This window comes from Mesocricetus auratus, unplaced genomic scaffold, assembly GCF_017639785.1.
Source record: "Mesocricetus auratus isolate SY011 unplaced genomic scaffold, BCM_Maur_2.0 Super-Scaffold_100676, whole genome shotgun sequence".
Taxonomy (NCBI): domain Eukaryota; kingdom Metazoa; phylum Chordata; class Mammalia; order Rodentia; family Cricetidae; genus Mesocricetus; species Mesocricetus auratus.
Genome location: NW_024429266.1, coordinates 181,896,312 through 181,921,065, shown reverse-complemented (window position 1 = coordinate 181,921,065; position 24,754 = coordinate 181,896,312). Strand labels below are relative to the sequence as shown.

At 44.9% G+C, this 24,754-nt stretch overlaps 1 protein-coding gene across 5 annotated transcripts; it reads left to right on the top strand.

The window, feature by feature from the left end:
- The first annotated feature begins 1,228 nt into the window (after positions 1 to 1,228).
- On the top strand, positions 1,229 to 24,613 carry Phc1 (polyhomeotic homolog 1). 5 transcript variants are annotated; one of them, XM_040739402.1, is made up of 16 exons: positions 1,276 to 1,373; positions 2,478 to 2,486; positions 3,953 to 4,110; positions 5,681 to 5,791; positions 6,604 to 6,684; positions 7,313 to 7,462; positions 8,123 to 8,278; positions 15,986 to 16,475; positions 18,007 to 18,800; positions 19,321 to 19,468; positions 19,703 to 19,914; positions 20,899 to 21,013; positions 21,763 to 21,871; positions 22,064 to 22,214; positions 22,609 to 22,840; positions 23,856 to 24,613. In XM_040739402.1, exons 2-16 carry the CDS (start codon positions 2,483 to 2,485, stop codon positions 24,008 to 24,010), a joined length of 3,066 nt encoding a protein of 1,021 aa, XP_040595336.1. In that variant the 5' UTR covers positions 1,276 to 1,373; positions 2,478 to 2,482; the 3' UTR covers positions 24,011 to 24,613. The 5 variants fall into 5 exon arrangements, with proteins under 5 accessions (XP_040595337.1, XP_040595336.1, XP_040595340.1 ...); XM_040739406.1 differs by having other exon boundaries at positions 1,334 to 1,470; XM_040739401.1 differs by having other exon boundaries at positions 1,364 to 1,470; positions 8,147 to 8,278.
- The last annotated feature ends 141 nt before the right edge of the window (positions 24,614 to 24,754 follow it).

The following is a 24,754-nucleotide window of genomic DNA, read 5'->3' as shown; positions in this document are numbered from 1 at the left end:
TGGGCTTTCAAAGGAGAGAATGAAGAATGGGCTTGAGAAAACAACTAATTATGGTTGAGGTTGGCAAAAGACTACGATGGCAACAGATAAAGCCAAATTCCAGCTATTATCACAAGGCAACACCCTTCGGTAAAGGCTAAAGAGAGCAGCAGTTATCTTTGTTATCTGTGCACCGATAAGAGTCAAGCTTCCAAGAGTGGCCGGCACACAGTAGGTGTTCTAAGAACACCGAAAGACTGAGCATAACTAAATCCTGATAAATTAGTGTTACGAATAAAACGAACCTCCCCCACCATATGTTCGGTCTTTCAGAAGGCAGCACCATTGTTCATCCCTTTACACCCCGCCTTTTCCATTGTTTTGGGCGTTCTAATTCTTTCACATGTGCATGTGACTTTAGAGACTCACAAGCTCACAATCAACCCTGAAATCACGGACTTGAATGTTATTCAAAGCAAGCTGCCCCCGGGTTCTTGCTTTTAAATAATTGCAGCTTCTAACGGGTTCAGTTTCTGTGCAGCGTTCTTTCCCGCCTTCTTGGAGTTGAGGCGAGGGATTAAACAATCAGCATTCTCTCGCCGTTCCCTCAACCTCAAAGTTTCTCTTTCCTCCTCTTTCCTTCCCTCTGCTCTGTTTCCTTTCACAGACCGTCGTTTCTCAAGGGTCTTTGCCCCGCTTCCTCCCTCTCCGCCTGCTAGCCCCTTTGATCCTTTCTTTTGAGCCCCTATTCCCAGAAGCTGCAGAAAATACCTTCTTTTCCCCCCTTTCACGTCACTTCCCTCCCCTCTCCCTCTCTTGTCGGAGGTGAGTCCCCCTCTAGAGGCTAGCGCTTTCTTAGTTCCGTCCTTTCAGACGGCGAGCGGAATTCGGAGAGAAAGAAGGGGGGAAGAAAGGAGGAGAAAGAGAACCAGAGCCAGGGGAGAAAAAAAAAAACCACTCCGGCCTAGAGCGCGGAGGCCCGGGAGCGGCGTCGCCATGGCAACCGGCGCCGGCAGGAAGCGAGGGACGCGCGCGAGGGCGGGCGCGGGGAGGGGGCGGGCCGGGGGAGGGGTCGGCTGCCCCGGAAGCACCTCCCCGCAGCCCCCTCCCCGCCGGCCCGCGGCCCCCCGGCCTAGGCCCCCACCCTCGCGGCGGGGCAGGAAGTGACAGGCCCGCGCGAGCCCCCGGCCTGGCGGAGCCGCGGCGCGGCCGGCACCCGGACGGCGGGAGGGGCGGGGAGCGGCGGCCGCGCCGGGCACCTCCCACCGCGCCTGGGCCCCCGCCCCTCCAGGAAGGGGAGGAGGCGGCGCGCCGCCGAGGCCAAGCGACCCCCCCTCCCCCGCCCTGAGGTGGACGCCCCCCGCGAGGACTCCGGTGCGGAGCCGGGCGCGAAGGTAACCGGGCGGCCGCGGGCCGGGGAGGGGCCGCATCCCGGGGGGCTCGGCGGCGCGGGGATGTTTCCTCAGCCACCTCGGCGTGTGCAACGCCCAGGTACCTCCCCCAGCCGCGCTCCTGCCTCCCGCTCTGCTGCGCTCTGCGGTGCTCCGGTGCTGTGCGTCCCGGTCTCGATGCTTTGCGCTCGCTGTGCTCGGTGCTGTGTGTCCGTCACCTCGTTGCCTCTGGCCGCTCGTCTTCTCATTCATTTCTCCCTTCCCCGACTTCGGTCCTTACATCCGAGCATGCTGTCTGGTTATTTCCCTGCTTCTCGCGCTCCGCCGGGCTCCCCAGTCCCCAGTTCCTTGACTTCTGTGCCCCTCCTGCTTGGCTCAACCCTACTATTAGAATGTACATTTCCCTGCTTACCGAGTCCGTTCGCTCCGGGCACAGCACTGTATCCACCCCCTTCTCCCGGTGTGTTTGATTTCTCTTTGGAACTGCGTTTTCATCACGGTTCTGTGTAGAACAAGAACCCCTGGGAGTCTTGCCGAGGCACCCCCAACCCTTGCTTCTCGCTCCATTCTTACTGCAACAGAGTTTTATACCTAGGGACGTGGACTTCTTCCAACACTTGACCCCACAGGCCCAGGACCGTATCCACTTCAGTATTACTTTCTAGTCCTCTCCCGTCGGTGTGCATCGACCCCGGTTGAATCCTTATACATCCACACCCAAGTGGTGGTACCTTTTAGGATGGCCTTTCCCTCTTCCCTCTGTTTTTAATTTTTAATTCAGGTTGCCTCCTAAACTGTTGTCTTCACTTCCTATATTTAATCTGGAACTCACAATGTGAATTTTAAAAATGAGTCGATTTGTGTGCCTGCGAGGTTTTTGATGGCAGTTCCCCCGATGGAAAGACTTTAAATTGCCCCCTTTCTGTTTCACGATCTGGGGGAAATGAAGGGGTCATTGAATTTATGAACATTTTTTATACAAGCCTCTATTGCAAGTAATGGTCTGATGTCTCTGAGTCCAGCGAGCTAAGTCCAGTAATCTATACGTACAACTGCCGTGCTGCCTCTAACCCTTACCCACTTTTTTCTTCACATGCTGATATTGAGGATTCATGGGTCTGTATCTGTTTAGTGCTTTGATATTTTGGCAAAAGATGTGGGGAGAAAGGTGGACTGAGGAGAAGCTGATAAAATGTCCTCTGTACCTCTTTCATTATCCGTGTGTGGAGTGACATCGGCTCTTCCCAAAATGGGTAGAGTTCCCTGAGGACAGTGATGTGAAGAGGTGGTGCTGGGAAGAGAATTAGGAGAAATCTCAACTTCACCTGCCAAGGCCAAGAGTTTAACTTTTATTTGTGTGTTTGCTTGTTTGGGATGCATTCCTCAGATAAATCCTTTCACCTCATGAAACAAACTGTAGACAGCCCTCAGCAGAAATTGTGGTCAGAGATTTGCATTCTTAAACCACATAGTGATTTGGTGACTTGATATTTCTAGTAGTGTGGTGTTTCAAAAGTAAAGAATATGCAGTGTAAGTTTAGCAAAAGAAAGAAAAAATAAGGAGAAAAAGTCATTTTTTTGCCGCTTTAGAAAAATGTTTGTGTTTGCTTCTCGTGTTTCTTTTTCTTTTTTTGGCTCATATATTTCTATTTATTTTTGCTAATTTTGTTGTAGCTTCTAGAGGGTAAATTCTTACACTTTTGTAAAGTTGAATCTTATTTTTTTGAGTCAGACTGTTACTCAATGTTACATGTGTGAGAGTATGTAGCATGTTCACTTTATCACCTTATTTGCTAATAGGGACACTGAAGTTATATAAGGAGAAGCGACAAGCCTGAGGCTTTAATTAGTAGCTTGGCCTGTAGCCAGTCAGCTACTTTGGCTTTGTGGGCAGTAGGCTAGGTCTTCTGTCCCCAGCGTTTGTCCCCTTCCACGACTTGTCCACTCCATCTACCTCACCGGTAGCCAGGGCTCTCCTCCAGAAAATGAGGATAATGGACACTCAAACTGAATGACACTGCTTTAATGACAGATTTGTTTGTTTGCTCTTTTTGTTTTGGGAAGAGACAAAGTAGTGTAAAGACTTGACACACAGAAAATCCTTGTTTCTGCTATTATAAAACGGGAGCAACAATACTATATAGCACTGTGAAAAATAGTACAGGTGCAGGGTGCAGGCCAGGGAAAGGAGCGGCTAGAGCCTTCACAAGGAATGCTGCCTATTGTACGATGACAGTGGTATGATGGGAATAAAGATAACAGCAAGCTTTAAATGAGTCACTTCTAAACTGTTGAGAAGTACTGGGGAATGTAAGGTGGCTTGTTATGGTCTGGTCATTTTATTTGTTGGTACCCAGGAGGGGGTGTGTAAGGCTCTTCCTCCTGAGATGGTGACTAGCTTGAAAAGGCGAGGAAGTGAGGAAGACATGACTGTAAGATCGTGTTGCAGATTTGGGAGCTCTGGGGCCTCAGAGAAGGATTCTTAGATACTTTGTGCACTTACTGGGTTTTGAATAATAATACTACGAGATGACATTTTAGATCCGAGGTATAACTTTGCCCCTTTGCTGATTCCCGTCTAGGGCTTGAGGCAGAGCACCATCCCTGGGGACCCTGGAACACTATCATGGAGACTGAGAGCGAGCAGAACTCTAGCTCCACCAGTGGGAGTTCCAGCTCCGGGGGTAGCTCTCGGCCCCAGATAGCGCAGATGTCCCTGTATGAACGGCAAGCAGTGCAGGTAAGGCTCAGCCCAGGTCTATGTGTATTGGCTTGGGTTAGGCAAAGATGCCAGGAGATCACCATCCCCAGATTTTTCTGGAGTAGGAAAAGAATCAGCTTTCTTCCACTTCAGAATCTTAGCAGTTTACAAAATTAGAGCAAGCAAATCTGGAATGAAATTTGGTTATTTTGTTTTGTTTTTAGCTATGTACCGAGTTCAAGGCAACTTGGGCAACTTGGTGAGAATTTGAAATAAAAATAATAAAAGAGAGCTGGAAAGTGTGGTTCATTGATTCAATATGAAGTGCTGTAAAGTTCACACATGAATAAATAAGGCTTAGTCTATTTAACTAGGTTTTAGCTGTTTCTCTAAATTGTTTAAAAATATTTATTTGCTTATTTACTATTTGTGTGTGTGTGTGTGTGTGTGTTTATAGTGCTGGATATGTGGAAATCAGAGAACAATTTATGGGTTTTGCTTCCACAGTATATACAGTATACACAAATTCAGTTGGCCTGTGAGCTTCTGACCAGTTCTGTCTCTGTCTACCGTCTCATTTTAAGAGTGCTGGTAGCCAGATAATGGTGACACATGCCTTTAATACCAGCCCCTGGGAGGCAGAGGCAGGCAGATCTCTGTGAGTTCGAGGCCAGCCTGGTCTACAGAGTGAGTTCCAGGACAGCCTCCAAAACAATACAGAGAAACCCTGTCTCAAAAAACCAAAACCAAACCAAACCAAAACAAAACAAAACAAAAAAAGAGCTGGAAATACAGATGTACATCACTGCATCTGGCCTTTTGTTTTAAATTGTTCTGGGGATTGAGCTCAGGTCCTTGGACTTGTGCTGTAAGTGCTCTTTCCCATCGAGCCCTCTTTCCTGTTCCAGTAATCAGATTTTCAATTTTGGGCTTTATGAGTTATTCTGACTAATAGAAATATCATGAACCTTTTTAGATATTTACTTTTAGACAAATAGCAAATCCCATGCTTTAAATATCCTGTTTGGAAATGAAGCATTTTATTTAAAAGATTATGGTAGAATAGTTGTAATTATAGTAAATCCAGTTGACACTAAAATGATCATTATCATTTTATGAATTAGCTGACAATTTTGTCTAGTAGAATTGTTTAGACGTCACTATCGCTTTTCTGTCATCTATCTGCAAACACTTAGGTGTATAGCTATGCTAGATACGGTATATAGCTTTTTCCCTTAATTATTGGTATGTGTGTGTGTGTGTGTGTATATATGCAGCTTTTCCCTTATATTAATCAGTATCCCATTTATTTTCAGTTTGTCTAGTCCTTGCTATGTATTTCCAGGACTCATTTTGGGAAGTAAAAGTTTGTGTGCACTGATTTGCTTTTCCTTATATGTGGGAATAGACCATATACTCAGTTGTTTATCCTGTTTTAGATGGCTGTATAGACTACTGGATCCAACATAGTAGTGATGAATTAGATACTGATGGTGGTTCAGCCTCCAACTCCTTTGGTTTATCTCCTTCCTGATGGCTTTCCTGGAAGTTACAGTGATGCACACAGGATCAGGAATGATTGTTCTTAATTCTGTACCCTGTCTTCTAGGCTCTGCAAGCCTTGCAGCGGCAACCCAATGCAGCTCAGTATTTCCACCAGTTCATGCTCCAGCAGCAGCTCAGTAATGCCCAGCTGCACAGCCTGGCAGCCGTTCAGCAGGTGAGAGGCCGGCAGCCAGCTGGGACAGGAGGGAGGGGTCAGGCACTGCAGGGTTAGGGTAGAGGAGCAGTCTGTATCTTACACCAGAGCCATCCAAGGATGGTTCTTAGATTCTGGGGCTGCAGTATGAACTGTGGGAGACTTTTAGCTGGAATGACTGGGTTGTAGACCTGCTCTGTCTAATATGTTAGCTACCAGCCATATGTAGCTATTGAGAACTTGAAATGTGGCTAGTTCAAGTTGAAATGACACTATAAGATACAGAAGACTTCGATTGACAAAAGAAGGTAAGATACCTCAATAGCTTCTATATTAGTTTAATGTTGAGATGATAATATTTGGGACAGAGATGGATCCTTGAGGTAAAACCATGTGCCTTAGATGTGTGAAACCTTGGACTTAGTCCCATCCTCCTATCCTTCCCCAGATGATAATATTTATTTTGTATGTATTGCATTAAATAAGTTACTGAAATTTGTATTATTCCACTTAAGACTTTTTAAATATGCAGAGTAGGAACTTATATATGCAGCTCATTTGATGTTGTAGTGCACAACTCTGCATTAGATGTGTCAGTGACTCATGATGTGACTTGAAGATGGAGTTCTTCCACTCAACAAAGAGTAAAAGAGGGAGACGACTGGGTGCCTACTGCCCTGAGCTTACTGGGCAGGCTTATGTTTGTTTGAGGTTGCAGGGATAGTGTTGTATTTTTTTCCTTATTCCAACATAGAGTCTCTGTTCTTACCTGAATACTAGAAGACAGAGAGACACAGCCTTTCCATTGTTTCTGTTATGTTTCCCTTTAACAGGCCACGATTGCTGCCAGTCGGCAGGCTAGCTCCCCAAACAGCAGCACTGCACAGCAGCAGACCGCTACCACCCAGGCCTCGGTGAGTGCTATCTCTCTTGAAGGCAGACAGTATCTGTCAAAGTCTATTCTTTGCAGCTGATCTGAGAAGGCTTATCGTGTCATCAGTCGGTATTTATTGTTCTTACTGGCAATAAAAGAACAGGGAACCTATTTGAGTCTGTGTAGGAGTCTTTGTTTTCAGACAGGCTTTCCCTTGCTAGTCCATGCTTCCTTGTATTTATAGTGGTCCCCTGCCTCTCCCTCTTGAGTGTTGGGATGATAGGCATATATTACTAAGTATAGTTTGTTATGTAGGAGTCTTTAAATGAGTAAACCTAAAGAAGGAAGGAGAAATCTTGGGGGAGAAGAGATAACAAATGAAAAGTTGCTTTTTTCAGAGAGAAAGAAAATCTATCCATTTCCCTCCTTTGCCTGCTCAAGTGCTGACAGTGGTGGTTGTGGGCTTTCTTTTTGATTGTCTTTTTGCTCTGGTAATACTCCAGAGTATCTAGGATTCTAGTTTTGGATAGGAAGTTATTATTTCTTTCCCTTGACTTCATGAAAGTAACACCCTGTTCTTGATTGTGTCACTCTGAAGTTGTCAGTTTTGTATATTTTCTTGTAATTTCACCTCATCCTTAGTCCTGGTTCCTTTATGTACTGTACAGATCAACCTGGCGACCACATCAGCCGCCCAGCTCATCAGTCGATCCCAGAGTGTGAGCTCTCCCAGCGCTACCACACTGACCCAGTCTGTGTTACTGGGGAACGCCACTTCCCCACCCCTCAACCAGTCCCAGGCCCAGATGTATCTGCGGGTAAGTCATGCCATAGCCACCATAGTCCTAGGGGCATAGTTCATAATTTGTCTTCCCTTGCAAAGAGTGAAAGTATTTTATATATTTACTTTTGTGGTGTTAGGGAGGGAATCCAGGGCCTCATGCATACTAGGCAAGTGCTCTCTGTCCCTGGGCAATACCCTTAGCCTGAAAGCTGTTTTATTTAATTCTGGTCATCCACATGTTGAAAGTCAAGCTGATCTACTCCCCGTGCCTTACATAGGCTAGAAAAGATGCTTTTAGATAGCACTGAGATCCTCTGCTGGAGGATGTAGCCTTGACATTTGATAAATCAATGTTAGATAGAGTCTAGCCTTTAAATGTGCAGCTTGGATACACACATTCTAAGTATCTCTCAGTTTATCTATTTCTGTATAGAACTATGTGTCTAAAATCCTTGTCTGAATGTCTTTGGTGTTTGACTCTTGGTTATCTTCCATAGTCTTCTGTACATTCTAGGTTTTCTTCTGGACGATTCATCATCTCATTTGGAGAATGAGAGGTTCTTGGGTTGGTGTGGAAAGGGACAGGCTCACTTGTTTAATATCTACTGTTTATTTTGTCTTGTGGTCCTTTCCTTCCATTTCTTCTGTCTTCTCTTTTTTTCTCTTTCCTCTCCTTCCTCCTCCTCCTCGCCAGCCACAGCTGGGAAACCTATTGCAGGTTAACCGGACCTTGGGCCGGAATGTGCCTCTAGCCTCCCAACTCATCCTGATGCCCAATGGGGCAGTGGCTGCAGTCCAGCAGGAGGTGCCACCCGCTCAGTCTCCGGGAGTTCATGCAGATGCAGATCAGGTCAGTGGCAACCACTTACTGTGGAGAAGCCCAGGAGCATGAAGGGATGACTGTAGGCCAGGCCCCATACTTGGACCCTTTATTGATTTTTATAATTCCGACTTTGTGTGTTTTGGCTTCCCTTTCCTCAACTATAAATCCCTTAAAATTTGTGAGATGATTTGAGCTAAAGAAGGAAGTAGAATTGCCCAAGAAGATCCCTGTGGAGCTGTAAGTCTTAGAATACAAGTTGATTTTTCTGGGCATTGTTTTGTCCTCTGTAGCTTAGTTTTGTTGTGTCTTAAGTCCCTCATAGAAATGTCTCCTGCAGTTAGGGATGTAGAGTTAGATGTGAACTAGTCCTGACTGAGTTGATGGTAGGATATTTGGTTCCTTTTGTTCTTTTTTGTTTGTTTGTTTGTTTTGTTTTTGGTTTTTGGTTTTTGGGTTTTTTTTTTTTTTTTTTTTTTTTTTTGAGATAGGGTTTCTCTGTGACTTTGGAGGCTGACCTGGAACTAGCTCTTATAGACAGCCAGGGTCTCAAACTCACAGAGATCCACCTGTCTCCCAAGTGCTGGGATTTAAGGTGTGCGTCACCAACGCCTGGCTCCTTTTGTTCTTGACTTACTATAGTTCTCAACTTTCAGTCTCCTGTCCCTGTTCATGTTCTCAGTAAAGTCTTTCTTCCATTTGCTTTTTGTGACCTTTTCCCCAAATACACGTATTTTAATTTTTAGCACATGGACAAGTGATATATATATATATATATATATATATATATATATATATATATATATATATTTCTCTTATTGGTTGATGAATAAAACACTGATTGGCCAGGCAGGAAGCATAGGTGGGGCTATGAAAGGAAGGAGGAGAGAGAGGGGTAGAGAGACTCCATGTAGTAGAGAAAGGAATAACAGGTCCGGACCATTCTTTGGTAAGATAAGATCATGTGGAAATACTTAGATTAATAAAAATGGGTTAATAATTAAAATAGAGGTAGCCAATAAAAAGCCCTAGCTATTGACCAGTAGTTTTATAATTAATATGTCTCCATGTGTTTATTTGGGGCAAGTCAGCTGTGGGACCAAGCTGGAAAGAAACTCCAACAACAGACAAGTTGTAAACTAGGGCCTTATAATGGTTGTCTTGCTTCTAGATGAATATATTGGGCTTGGTATATGTTTACAGCTTTGGAGGATTAAAAGAGATAAGTCAACTCTTCAAAGAGTTTGGGGGACAGCAGGGTCATATGAAACAAGACACCTGGGTTTTAAGGACTGGTTGTTACTTTGTGGGATACTTGAGTAGAGTCTTGAAGGATAGGCAGATTTGATTTGGAGTGAGGAGAAGACTGAAAAAGAAGAACAAGTGTAAGGGCACCTTCATTTACACACATGGGACCCCTGTGGGGGGAGTGGGGAATAGCCACAGCAGGCCTCTGATGTAGCTCTGTGGTAGAGCTTTTGCCTGTCATGAACATTGGATTGGATCTCCAGTTTTGTCAAAAAAAACAATGCAAAGAGACAATGGGCTTAATGGTAGAAGATGCCATTATTAAGAAGGAGACTAAAAAACCAAGGAAAGGAGGTTATAGCTATGTGTAGATAACGTCATAATAGCAGAGACCATTATTGGCTATTGAACAGCAGATGAACAGAATAAGAAAAATGCTTCAGAAAGAATCAAGGGGTAATAGCCTGGGAACTGCTAAAAGACTATTGGAGTCATCTAGTTATAAAATATCTTAGTAGGTTCTTCTAGCAGTGGAAGGCAAAGAGGAGGCCGGTTGTGCTTTCATAGCAGTTCTTTACTTTATTCATCACCCACCCATGCATCCATCCATCTACCCATGCATCATCCATCTACCCATGCATCATCCATCTACCCATGCATCATCCATCTACCCATGCATCATCCATCCACCCATGCATCATCCATCTACCCATGCATCATCCATCTACCCATGCATCCATCCATCTACCCATGCATCATCCATCTACCCATGCATCATCCATCTACCCATGCATCCATCCATCTACCCATGCATCATCCATCTACCCATGCATTCATCTACCCATGCATCATCCATCTACCCATGCATCATCCATCTACCCATGCATCATCCATCTACCCATGCATCCATCTACCCATGCATCCATCCATCTACCCATGCATCCATCCATCTACCCATGCATCATCCATCTACCCATGCATCCATCCACCCATGCATCATCCATCTACCCATGCATCCATCCACCCATGCATCCATCCATCCACCCATGCATCCATCCATCCACCCATGCATCCATCCATCTACCCATGCATCCATCCACCCATGCATCCATCCATCTACCCATCCATCCATCTACCCATGCATCCATCCATCTACCCATGCATCATCCATCTACCCATGCATCCATCCACCCATGCATCCATCCATCCACCCATGCATCCATCCATCTACCCATGCATCATCCATCTACCCATGCATCCATCTACCCATGCATCCATCCATCCACCCATGCATCCATCCATCTACCCATGCATCCATCCATCTACCCATGCATCCATCTACCCATGCATCCATCCATCCATCCACCCACCCATCCATCCATCCATCCATCCACCCATCCTTCCACCCATCCATCCATCCATCCATCCATCCATCCATCCATCCATCCATCCATCGACACTGAATATGAGTATAGTGGCTAATTCTATGCACATGGTGTCTGGGTTAGGCTACAGCTCTGCATTTAAATATAGCACTTGAGCAAGTGATCAAATGTCTTTCTGCTGTGGTCTCTTCATCTGTAGATAGAGTATACCCAATTCTCAATGTGTTGTAAGAACTAATTGAGTTGATTATAAGTGCTTGTATCATATCTGGACTTAATGTTTAAGATTGTTAACTATTGTTAGTTAACTATTATCAGTCACTCTATAGTCTTGGATGCTTAGGAAAGTCATGATACCTACATTTATGGAGATTATGGACCTTTAAAGTACTAGTTATTAAACAGTTACCTAAGTGGTATAATAATTGCTTCATTAGCAAGAATAAGGTGTTCTAAGAATAAAGAAAGGCACATTAGTCTAGGGTGGGCTAGAAATCAAAGAAGTGACATTTAAAATGGGCTCTATAGACATTAGCCAGATATGTCTGTGAGGAGATGTTGAATGCCTGAAAAACATGATATTTAAAGATCCTGAGGACAGAAGAGTTGACTTGCCCAATGAATTATAAAATGGCTGATTTTCCAGGAGGACCATTGGAAGGAACCTCATCTCACAAGGTTTTGGGACTGTGTTTAGGACTTCAGGCCTTCTATCAAGAGTAATGGGAAGCTAGAGAAAGACCTTAAGCATGAAAGTGTATCCTTTTTTTTTTTCTTTTTTAAAGGCTTTGTTGAATGTGTTAATAGGATAAGATTAGTATAGGAGAAAGCTAGTGTTGGGGTGCATAGCAATGAAATGGGCAGGATTGCATGGATTTAAATTTAGAAGTGCTATTGAAGGTGAGCTGACTCAGTGTGGACTTGAAGGAGGTGCCGGGCGTGAGGTCTGAGGCAGCATTGTAGAGCTGCTGCTGGTGCTGTATGTGAGATGAAAACTGGAGAAATGCAATTGGGTTGAAGTTCAGTTTTGGACATGCCAAATTAGAGATGCTTTTGAGACATGTGTGAGATACCAAGACAGCAGCTCTGTGCATGTTTTGAGTTTAGGAGAGCTACCTTGGATCTAGACATGTGAAAATGGTAGACACAGATGATACATCTGTTGAAGTTAAGGACATGTTTAAAACTGTTGAGGAGCCGGGCGGTGGTGGCGCACACCTTTAATCCCAGCACTCGGGAGGCAGAGGCAAGCGGATCTCTGAGTTGGAGGCCAGCCTGGTCTAAAGACCAAGTTCTAGGACAGGCTCCAAAGCAATACAGAGAAACCCTGTCTTGAAAAAACAAAAACCAAACAAAAAAGAAAAGTTGAGGAAGAGCATATGGGCTGAAGAGAAGAATGTTTAGAACTCTGAAGGCTGGGCTGAGCCCTTAGGAAATGGGAAGGTGATAGAGGGGCTCAGAGGGAAGCAGGAGAGAGCAGCAGAGAGGGAAAGTCTGCACTGGAGTACCGTGGAGACAAAGGAACAGGGCATACAAGGTGGGTGGATATGGGTGTAGAGGGGGGACCACTCATTTCTTTTCGCTATAAAAGAAAACAAGGATGATTTGCTAATTTAGAGGAGTTGGAGGGGATTGAATTAGAAGGCGTATTGAATTTGAAGCATGTGTGGAGAGTGTGAATGAGTATAGTACATGCACAGTTTATTTAGAGGAGGGAAAGGGGGATGACGCTGGGGAGGGGGAACAAGCAGGGAGGGGGGGGGCAACAGAGCGGCACCGGCAGGAGTGACTGATAGAGCCAAGAGTAAGAGAGAGCTGATACGCTGAGCTTTCTAGAAAAGCAGGAGGGCAAGGGTCCAGAGCAGACGATTCCCCATTGTTAGGAGGAAGGGTAGTGATGGTAAATGCGTAGATGGTAGAACCCGTGAGTCTGGCTTCACTTTGTCTGCAGAGCTGAAGGGGGAGAAGGTGGTTCTGGCGTGTGGGGGCGTAGGAAAGTGTGGAATGGTCATTCTGAAGGGAAGCTGTGTAATTGGTCTAGTTCTCACTCCTGATGGGGTTACAGGCACCTCTGCAAAGCTGGTCTTCTCTCCAGCTGTTGGATCCAAGTCCTTCCCTTCACCTGGCTGTACTATGCTTCTAAATCCTCTTCATGTTTCAATCAAGATGACTTTAAAACAACAACAGAGTCTCACCCTGGAAGCATGAGAACCCGAGGTTCATATTCACAATATGAACATTATTAAAACAATAAAGCAGGCTGGCAGTAGTGGCCCACACCTTTATTCCCAGGACCCTGGAGGCAGAGGCAGGTAGGTCTCTGTGAGTTTGAGGCCATCTTTGTCTACAGAGTGAGTTCCAGGACAACCAGGACTACACAGAGAAACCCTAATCGAAAAACGAAAACAAAAAAACCACCCAGTCATGTGGTGCTCGCTTGTAATTCCAGTGATGTTGAGATCGAAACAGATAGTTTCTTGGCTTTCTGTCTAGTTAGTCCAGCCCAATAGGCAAGTTCCAGGACAGTGAGAGATACCATCTCAGAAACGATGGTGCCTGGAGAATTGCGTAGTGGCATCTTTTGACCTGCATATGGATGTGTACACATGTATATCTGTTATCCCCCCATGTGACCAGCTGCATATTTATGAACACTCACATATGCACAAAGAAGGCAAGAAAGGTCTTGTTATTAACATACAAAATTTGATCGACTCTAGTGATGTGGTTTATCACTATCTCCTCCCATGGCTCACTTTTTAAAAAAATCAATTAAAAAAATTATTTCTGTACATGTATGTATGTATGTATGTATGCCTGCCTGAGTTTATGTGTAGCATGTGTATGCAGGACCTGCAGAAACTTGCGTCTCTCAGAACTCGAGTTAGAAGAGGGTATGAACCACCATATGGGTTCTGGGAACAGAACTTGGGTCCTCTGCAAGGTTAGTAAGTACCCTTAGTTCTATGAGCCTTCTCTCTAGCCTCTTACTCAGCTATTTTTAGTAGAAGTAGGAAGCAGGCTAGGGGTATAGCTCAGTGGTGGAGTGCTTGCCTTGAATGTGAAAGATGCCCTGGGTTGAATCCCCAGTGCTTCAAACCAAAAACATAATGTATTGAGCAGTTTTTCACTGTGTCTAGGACTGCTCTTATCCATGGTATGGAGTATATGTACTGATTTCTAGCATCATCCTTTCCTTGGTCCCTTTTAGTATAGCATCATTGCCTCTTTACATAATTCTAAAATTTACTTTGAAAAGTACTTTTCATGGGAAATTCAAAAATAAGCACAAAATTGAATCTGTGTATTTACCACTAAATTTCAATAGTTACCAATATGTGACCATTCTGTTCACACTTTTGACCTCTGACCATGGATTAATTTGAAGTAGACTCTAGATACCATGTTTTTAGATGTATACATGTGTACTGTATATAATGTGATATATGACAATATCTAAATAGCAATATGTAATATAAACATTGTCATATATATATTTTACATATATTGAAAGAAATTTGGCTGTGTGTAATCTTTTTGAGAATACAGTTTTGGGTTTTGAGACGAAATCTTGCTTTGTTGGCTAGACCAGCCTCAAATACTGGTCTTGTTTTCCTCTTGCCTCAGCCTCAGCAACATGGATAACAGCAGCATGTCTCTGCACCTTCCTGGGAATGTTCTCTTCACAGCATATTACCAAGATACATGTACCTTCCAGTCATTATTTGTGATTCTAATTTTTGTATAATATTCTGTTGTTTAAATATAGTACCCGTCTTCTGTGGATAGAGTTTGGGTTGTTACCCAGCTGTTGTTACTCTTCATGGTTCATCCTGCTGCCTGGCAGTTTCTATTGGGGAATTCCAGTGTGAATAGTCATCATTAGGATATAAGGACATTTTTTCCTCAAAATACTTACAAAGAAATGGCTTCAGCTATAGATTTTATCATGTTTATTTGGATTATTATTATTTTTTTTTTTTGGTTTTTCGAGGCAGGGTTTCTCTGTATTGTTTTGGAGGCTTTCCTGGAACTCGCTTTGTAGACCAGGATGGCCTCTGCCTCTGCCTCCCGAGTGCTGGGATTAAAGGCGTGCGCCACCAACGCCCGGCTATTTGGATTATTATTAAGATTAATTGTGATAGTATTCTGATTGATAGAATCAACTAGGTAGTTATTTTTCTCTCCTTCTCTGTTCATGCCCAACTGTGTTACATTCTAGGACTGTTAACAGTAAACAAGACAGATAAATTTGCTGTTTGTAAATTAGAATTCATACTGTTAATTTTAACACTGGAGCTCTTCATGACCAAGCATAGCTCCAACTACCTTTCTTGTTTCTTATTTTTCTGCTCCCTGTAATTCAATACAATGAAATGTTTATATTAAAACATGATGTTATATTTTGGTTCTGTGGCCTTGCAGATGCTTTTAGAAATGCCCTTAGGCCTGGTGGTGGTAGCACACGCCTTTAGTCCCAGCACTCAGGAGGCAGAGGCAGGAGGATCTTTGTGAGTTCGAGACCAGCCTGGTCTACAAGAGCTAGTTCCAGGACAGCCTCCAAAACCACAGAGAAACCCTGTCTTGAAAAACAAAACAAAACAAAAATGCCTTTAGGTCCTTGTCCTTCCCTTCGCTGTCTCCCCTCTGAGGTTTGAGACAGACATCCTCTGCTTGGGATTCTTTGGTCTCTCCAGTTGGAGTTGATTTTCGTCCTCTGTGCTCCTGTAAAGTTGGTTTATTTTGTATATATATTGCTATGTTATACTTGCTGATTTTCTAGTCTAACAGAAACGATGCAGCAAGACCATATAGTTCTTGTGTTTCCACTGTCCAAGGCAGTACATGGAGTGGAGTGTCAGTGTTTGGTAGATTCTAAGTGAATGTCAGTAAAGAGAATGTCAGAGATGTATTTTGAAGGAATAATGTTGAAATTTGATGATAAATTTGATAGTGAATGACAGAGACTAAAGATTCAGATGTGTGTACTGGAAAGACTGAAGTATATTGTTGTAGAAGTCAGGTGGGCTGTGGAGTATTATAGTGCAGTCTGTGCTTGTGAGTCAGTCACAGGGACTTACACACTCTGTATTCTATCTTCCAGGTGCAGAACTTGGCAGTGAGGAACCAGCAGGCCTCAGCTCAAGGACCCCAGATGCCAGGCTCCACTCAGAAGGCCATTCCTCCTGGAGCTTCTCCTGTTTCTGGCCTCTCCCAGGCTTCTAGCCAGGCCCTAGCTGTGGCACAGGCATCTTCTGGGGCCTCAGGGCAGTCGCTCAACCTTAGTCAAGCTGGGGGAGGCAGTGGGAATAGCCTCCCGGGCTCCATGGGTCCAGGTGGAGGTGGCCAGGCGCCTGGGGGCTTGGGTCAGTTGTCTTCTGGATTGGGCGGTGGAAGCTGTTCCAGGAAGGGCACAGGAGTGGTGCAGCCCTTACCCCCAGCTCAAACAGTGACTGTGAGCCAGGGTAGCCAAACAGAGGCAGACAGTGCAGCAGCCAAGAAGGCAGAAGCTGATGGGAGTGGCCAACAGAATGTGGGTATGAACCTGACACGGACGGCCACACCTGCCCCCAGCCAGACGCTTATTAGCTCAGGTAAGGTGTCACCTCTCACAATGTCATTAATCTCTCAGAAGTAATTTGAAATATTTAGAGCTCCCCCCACCTGCTTTTTAAAAAACTCTTGGCCATGGAATGGCAGAAGCAAAGAGAATCTTGTTGGTCTTGAACCTTCTAGCTCAGTGACAGAATAATGAACAGATGAAGATCTTACCAGTTTCTTTCAAACAGCAAACTGCTTATAGGCCCCTATATGTTTGTAGGGGCCCAGAATTTTCAGTTTATTCTATTCATCTCACTGAATTCTGATGAAATTAACAAATGTGCTAGAGATACATCTTCGAAAGGCAGATTGATTCCCTGTTTGTATGTTACTTATAGTGTAGCATAAAGGATAAATCGTCTTCTCTTTTTAGTGGGTAGTTCAAGCAGCTATAGTGTAAATACTAAAGACTATGCAAGACTAGCAAGAGGAGCTATGGTTTAGTGTGTATGGTTGACTTGTGATTATTTGTATTAATGGTAAGGACAAATAGGAATTAATAATACCAATAACCCTAGTTTGTACTTGCTTTCAGACTGGGTCAAGTAGAGCCAATGGCTATACTTGGAAATGCTGGTTCTTGTCGTTTCCATCGCCTTAATCATTTGATATATTTGGATAATATCATCACAAAAACTACCATATTACTTAGATACCTTAGCCTTTCTGTCCCAGAGTGCTTTCAGATCTCTTGCTTTGTGTGTTTTGGACAGTCTGATAATGTGCAGGGCAGAGACTGTCACCTCCAATGTGCAGCAGAGGAAACAGTAGTCAGAGCCCGTGTCTGCTTCCATAAGACTTTAGATGGTGACCTAATGTGATGAGCTGTAAAAATGGAGGCATTTGTAAGGACGTTGATACTTTAACTTTGGGTATTTGTGAATATTAAATACATCTTATTTGTAAACACTGGAGTGGGTTCTAGGGATATCAAAATTAATAAAATGCAGATTCAGCCTTGAGGTAATGAAGGAGGGGTCAGCCATTTTTTGCTAAGTACCGAGTGGTAGGATAGTTATAGCAGAGAAAAGAACTGACTGAAGATGGTTACTGACTTACGGGACTCCCTCCCATCTCCTCCTTCCATCTCTGTGTGTGCGCGCACGCGCATGTGCTGCTTAGGGTTGAATCTAGGCCTTAAACATGCCAAGGCAAGTTTCTAACACAGAACTATATCCTACTCCTGCCCTTCTTTTTAACTTGTATTTTGAGAAACCGGTCACTAAGTTGCTCATGCAGGCCCTGGACTTGCCCAAGTCCCCTGGGCTTCCAGGCTGAGCCCTAGAGATCTTCGTCCTGGAGATAGTCAGTGATGTCTAACTCAGTGGGAAAAGTGTGGATAAAGTGATGTTCAAGCTCCGTGAAGGCTGACTTCATTCACCATCTAATTCCCAGATGATGAGATTTGCACTCAGTGATTGCAACATTGGGTACATCTTAGACAGACAGCTTTGTTTTTAGTGTTCAGGATTACTGTTTTCTGCTCTTTTCCTCTTTGTTCATTCTGGCTTGTTCTACACATAGCCACATACACACAGATCCAGCCGCATTCACTGATTCAGCAGCAGCAGCAGATCCACCTCCAGCAGAAGCAAGTGGTGATCCAGCAGCAGATTGCCATCCATCACCAGCAGCAGTTCCAACACCGCCAGTCCCAGCTGCTTCACACAGCTACACACCTTCAGTTGGCCCAGCAGCAGCAGCAGCAGCAACAACAGCAGCAGCAGCAACAGCAGCAGCAGCAGCAAGCAACAACCCTCACTGCCCCTCAGACACCCCAGGTCCCACCTACTCAGCAGGTCCCACCTTCCCAGTCCCAACAGCAAGCTCAGACGCTGGTGGTCCAACCCATGCTTCAGTCTTCACCCCTGTCTCTTCCACCTGACCCAACCCCCAAACCACCCATCCCCATTCAGTCCAAACCACCTGTAGCACCTATCAAACCTCCTCAACTAGGAGCTGCTAAGATGTCAGCTACCCAGCAACCACCACCACATATCCCTGTGCAAGTTGTGGGTACCCGGCAGCCAGGTACAGCCCAGGCACAGGCTTTGGGATTAGCACAGCTGGCAGCTGCTGTACCTACTTCTCGGGGAATGCCAGGGGCAGTCCAGCCTGGCCAGGCCCATCTGGCCTCCTCGCCACCTTCATCACAGGCCTCTGGGGCACTTCAGGAGTGCCCTCCCGCATTGGCCCCTGGGATGACCCTTGCTCCTGTGCAGGGGACAGCACATGTGGTAAAGGGTGGGCCTACAGCCTCCTCTCCTGTGGTGGCCCAAGTCCCTGCCGCTTTCTACATGCAGTCTGTGCACCTGCCGGTGAGTGACGTCCAGTCGTTTTGAAGATATTCCTACCTGAGTGGGCTTGGGACTGAGTGCAAATAGAACTTAATTGAATAGGTGAATGAAGAATTGAGAAGGCGAATGGTGGCGTGTATGTGCTCTCTTTTAAAAGCGAGATTTTTATATATATTTATGTTAGATATGTTTATATAAACATACATGTAAACATATGTAAAATGTCTAAACTTCAAATTCCTAAATTTATCACTAAAATCTTATATATTTATATGTTGGATCAAGAGTACCTTAACCAAGTCCGTCTTTGTAAAGCCAACAGTTCTTACTTGGTCTTTCAATCCCAAGTCAGGACAAAATGATGTCTTTCTTGTCCTGATGCAGAAGTTACACTAATTGGGGATGACCAAGAGGTTTAATATATCAAAGGAAGTAAGCAACTTTGAGCATGTGGAACTAAGAATATTCTCCGGAAGTATGCAATTACAGTTTTCCTTTCACACCTGGGCCTTAGCTACTTTCTTGTTGGTTCATCTTACAGGGTAAACCCCAGACATTGGCTGTGAAACGAAAAGCTGAGTCTGAGGAGGAGAGAGATGATGGCTCCACATTGGGCTCTATGCTTCCTACAAAGGCATCACCAGCATCAGAGAGCCCAAAAGTAATGGAGGAGAAGAACAGTGTTGGAGGTGAGTAACCAACTCCTAAAACAGAAATGTCTCAGAACTAAAAGATAAATCCAGTCAGTAGGAAATGGGTCTGAACTTGATGGAACAGTAACTCGATAAGAAACGTGGGCTCATGGTGAATGATTGAAGATGAGCATGTTGTGGAAGATGAGGCAGCCTCAGGAATAGGGAGTTAGTTGTGTCATCTTTAGCTGTTCCTTAATGTGTGTGTGTGTGATTTTTTTTTTTTTTCAGAGAAAGCTGAACCAGTGGCCAGTTTGAATGCTAATCCTCCAAGCAGTGACTTAGTAGCCTTGGCCCCTACGCCATCAGTACCGCCTCCTACGCTAGCTTTGGTGTCCAGACAGATGGGTGACTCAAAACCCCCACAGGCCATTGTGAAGCCACAGATCCTCACGCACATCATTGAAGGCTTTGTCATCCAGGAGGGAGCAGAGCCTTTCCCGGTGAGGGCTTGACGTGGCACTGGGAGGGGAGAGGTCATCTTAGTTAGTTTCTTTTCAGATTCCTCTAAAAACAGAAAGTGCAGAACTGTTTAGAGAATGGCTCATTATGCTGCTTACTTAGTTACAGAGGAGGGAAGGAATTCAGAAAGTAAAAGTACTGGGGCCAGAAGGCAGGAAAATTGCTTTCAGAACTATAGTGTTTAGTTAAAGTACACTCGGTGGCTTTATAATGAAGGAAACCAGGACCAAAACCGAGTCATCCTGATTCCTCTTACATTCCTTGCACCTTTCTGGATGTAAGAACTCGATAGGAGGGAGTAAGTGTAAGAATCTATTCTTAAGTAACTTAGATAGAAAAAGCCAGTTAGAGACCCTTGGCTGTCGCATTGAAAAATCCTGAGGCTGGAGAGATGCCTCAGCAGTTAGCAGCATATATTGCTCTTGTAGAGGACCGGAATTGCATTCCCAGCACCCATGTCACACAGCTTACAACCACCTATACCAAATCCAGCTCTTGAGTATCTGACTTTGGTTACATGATGTGTGTGCACACGAGTACACACACACACACACACACACATACACACACACACATACACACACACACACACACACACACACACACACACACACACACACACACACCCTCCTTTCCTCCCTCCCTCCCTGGCTGGGTGTGGTGGTATACACTTTTGAGCCCTTAGGTAGTGGAGGAGCAGGCAGATCTCTTGAGTTCAAGGCCAGCCCTGTCTACATAGCAACCACTAGGATAGCCAGGGCTATACAATGAGACTCTGACCCAACTATCCTCCCCATCCAAAAAAAAAAAAATCTTAAGAAAAAAAAGAAATAAGAGATCCACTATGAGCTGGATTTGGCCTTCAGCTCAGAGCTCATCCTGCAAGGACATGGGAAATGTCATGCAAGGCTGTAAAGGGGCAAAAAGGAAGTAGGCTAACCTTAACTGGTCTTTCTCTGGGACAGGTGGGATGTTCTCAGTTACTGAAGGACTCTGAGAAGCCACTGCAGGCTGGTCTTCCAACAGGGCTGAATGACAGTCAGTCAGGTGGCCCTTTGGGTGGAGACAGCCCCTCTGTAGGTAAGTATTGGATGCTCAGTGGAGATGTTTGGTGGGGGTGGGGATCGATCGCAGTTGAGGCACATGTTATACAAGAGTTCTATTGCGCTACATCCCTGGATTTCATTCTTTTCAGACAAGGTCTCACCATGTAGCCCAGCTGAGCTTTAACTTCAGACCCTCCTGAGTCTAGGGATTACAGGCTTGGGTCAGCACAGCTACCTGGTCCTTGTGCATCTAAAGTAGGAATTTAGGTAAAGTCTGCCTTGCACAGACATGTTCTGCTAAGTGTGTGGAACCATACAGAAAGCACTGTAAAAAGTTGCTTTTGTAAGTCTTTGTGGAAGGAGGGCATTGTATCTTTCTATATGTTGGTCAGTTCCTCTTCCATATCCAGAACAGAGTCCATCAGAAATCTGAGTTGAGCCAGAGTACAATGAGTGAGACAGCTAGCTGACAGGGAAATGACCTGACTTAAGGCTAAGAAGACTTTAAGGTCTCCTTCTCTCTCCAGAGTCTTGCCCTGCACCTAAGTAGTCTCTGACTTGCTGTGATGTAGCCCAGGATGACGTTCACCTTCCTGCCTCAGTTTCCTCTGTGCTGAGATGATAGGCCTGTACTCTTATGCCAAACAATGCTCTTCTTGAGGGACAAGTCTTTGGGTGTGAGGTCTTTGCAGAAAACCTTGAGAATTAGTATCTACCTCTGAGCCTAAAGTAATTGTGGGGCAGCAGAGACTTATGTTAACCCACAAATGCCTTGCTTTTCAGAGTTAGATAAGAAAGCAAATCTCCTAAAGTGCGAGTACTGTGGGAAGTATGCCCCGGCAGAGCAGTTTCGTGGCTCTAAGAGGTTTTGCTCCATGACATGTGCAAAGAGGTACGCCAGGCATCAGCCAGCTAACCCTCATTGGATTTTCCACTGAACGTTCTGTCCCTTTTCCTAACTGTACTTTACCACTCTTTGCTTTCATTCTGTTCTCCAAGTCAACTCTTAAAATACCAGTTCAAGGAAAAGGCAATGTGTTGTTTAAACAGCACCCTGACGTCTTATATGCACCCTGACCTGTAGGTACAATGTGAGCTGTAGCCACCAGTTCCGCTTGAAGAGGAAAAAAATGAAAGAGTTTCAGGAAGCCAGCTATGCCCGTGTTCGGAGGCGTGGACCCCGCCGCAGTTCTTCTGACATTGCTCGTGCTAAGATCCAGGGCAAGCGCCATCGGGTGAGCTTCTGTCACAGAGCTAGCTAGCCATTAAGGCCCCTCCTTCCCCCAGTTACTTTGCTCAGGTAAAAGCACTGGGTACAGAACTCTAGTTTGACACTGTTGATCCATATTGTAAGAGACTGTCCTATCTTTTTTTCATCTAACTACAAGTTTATACATTCATGAAATAAAGCCTTCACTGTGCTTGAGATAATTCAGGGGAAAACCAAAGAAGTAATACAGTTCATATCTGAATGATGATTTGGAGTAGGTTTTGTACATCTGCAAATGAAATCCAGCTTTAGTTCACCTGCAAGACAAAGTTCTCCTGTCTAGCCCAGGGTAGTTGGGGAGGGAGAAGGTGCTCTTGATGCTCTTAACTGGCTGCACTGTTTTGCTGTCTCTTCTAAAGGGCCAGGAGGACTCTAGCCGAGGCTCGGATAATTCCAGTTATGATGAAGCACTCTCCCCAACATCTCCTGGGCCACTGTCAGTAAGACCTGGACATGGAGAACGTGACCTAGGAAACACCATCACAGCTCCACCCACACCAGAATTACATGGCATCAACCCTGTGTTCCTGTCCAGTAATCCCAGCCGATGGAGTGTAGAGGAGGTCTACGAGTTCATTGCTTCTCTGCAAGGTACTGGGAGCCTCTTCAGCTGATCCAAGCTCCCCTCTCCCCTAGGCCATCCCACAAGAGCGCCTGACTGACCTGTCAGCAGCTAGCCTTGTGTCTGGCAGCACAGAGGCTCTTTGGTAGTTATTCTGTTGCTTTCCTACAGTGTACTTCATTTCCTTCTGGGCCAACACCATTAAAAATTTTTTTTTTTTTTTTTTTGGTTTTTCGAGACAAGGTTTCTCTGTGGCTTTGGAGGTTGTCCTGGAACTCACTCTGTAGACCAGGCTGGCCTCGAACTCACAGAGATCCGCCTGCCTCTGCCTCCCGAGTGCTGGGATTAAAGGCGTGCGCCACCAACGCCCGGCTCCAACACCATTAATTACAGTGTCTGCAGTTTTTTGGGGGGGGGGGTATTTGTTTTTATTTTGAATTAACCATTATTTCTCACTTGTTTTTTTTTGATAAAAATCTCTGTTGTGTGAGAGTAACAGAGCATACATGATTTTCAGTGGAGTACATTTGAAAAGACCTTTGTCTGACTCCCTTTCAAGGCAGGACTGCCTCTCTGTTGAACACTCTTGCTCTGTTTTTGGTATCTGTCTGAATTCTGGGTCTTTAAAGGAAAATGTTACAAAAGGTGTTAATCTTTTTGCCATTGTTAAAAAAGTATGTGTGTAGTTTTTCGTTTTGTTGTTTTTTTCAGGCTGGCCTCCATCTCACAGAGATCTGCGTGCTTCTGCCTCCCCAGTGCTGGGATTAAAGGTGTGCACCACCACTGCCTGGCTAACGTGTTGGTTTTATCTCTAAAGGAGTTTGAAATTCTTTCTGTGGTGAACAATTTGTTGTTTTTGAAGCTATATGGAGTAGCCAGTGGCTCTAATTTTACCTGCTTTCAAAGTTTGCCCAGTCTTTGTATTACTGAATTTAGGACAGGGTTTTGGGTTCGTTACCACTAGGCTGGTTTATCTTTAGTTTCTTCCCATGTCTTCTGACGATACCATGCAGTTTCTCATGTGTTCCCATCTTTTCCTTTTAGGTTGCCAAGAGATTGCAGAAGAGTTTCGTTCCCAGGAGATTGATGGACAGGCCCTTTTATTACTTAAAGAAGAACATCTTATGAGTGCTATGAACATCAAATTAGGTCCTGCCCTCAAGATCTGTGCCAAGATCAATGTCCTCAAGGAGACCTAATGTGGCCCTCTGCACAGATTAGCCTAATGCAGATGCCCCAACCATTCAGGTTATAACCTGGGGCCAGCAGACTTTGCAGGGACCAGTGAGCTGTTCCTCTTATGTGACCCCCTATGGGGGGTATGGAGACAGAAGTGGAAGAATTGGTTGCTGGTGCTACATGGTGGCAGCTTTGACATTTTCTCTGGGTTTCACCTTAAAACAAACACAGAAGCATTCTCACTATTCACACCTACCCTATCCAGTTTTCAAGCAGGCAGACTAGAGACTAGAACTGCTCAACCTTATCCTCGAGTGGAGTGACTAGCCAGGGTCTCACTTCGCCAAGAGGAAGAATGTTTTGTATGGTAAGGCAAAGAAATGGGTGAAATGTAGGTTTGCCTCCCTAATGGGAGAGGTCAGTTTTCCTAGTTTGTGTGACACAAGCAGCAAAACCTGATACTCTCCTTCTCTGGATTGTCTCATTGTAGCTGTAGCTCAGTTTTCTGTTATCATTTTTTCCTAATACTGCTATTTCTTCCTGCATCCATGGCAGGGTCACTAGCCAGTGTAGACACTTGGTTGGTATCTGATTTGCTGCAGGGACTAAAGGTGTTTGACTGACTCACGTGTGGCTGTTGTCATTATTTCTGCATCCCCGCTCCCTTCTGATTTGTTACCATCTTCACCCTTCCTTTTCTGTTCCAACTCTGCTCTTTCCTATAGCTTTACAAACAGGAGTGCGTGGGGCTAAGGCCAGGATTG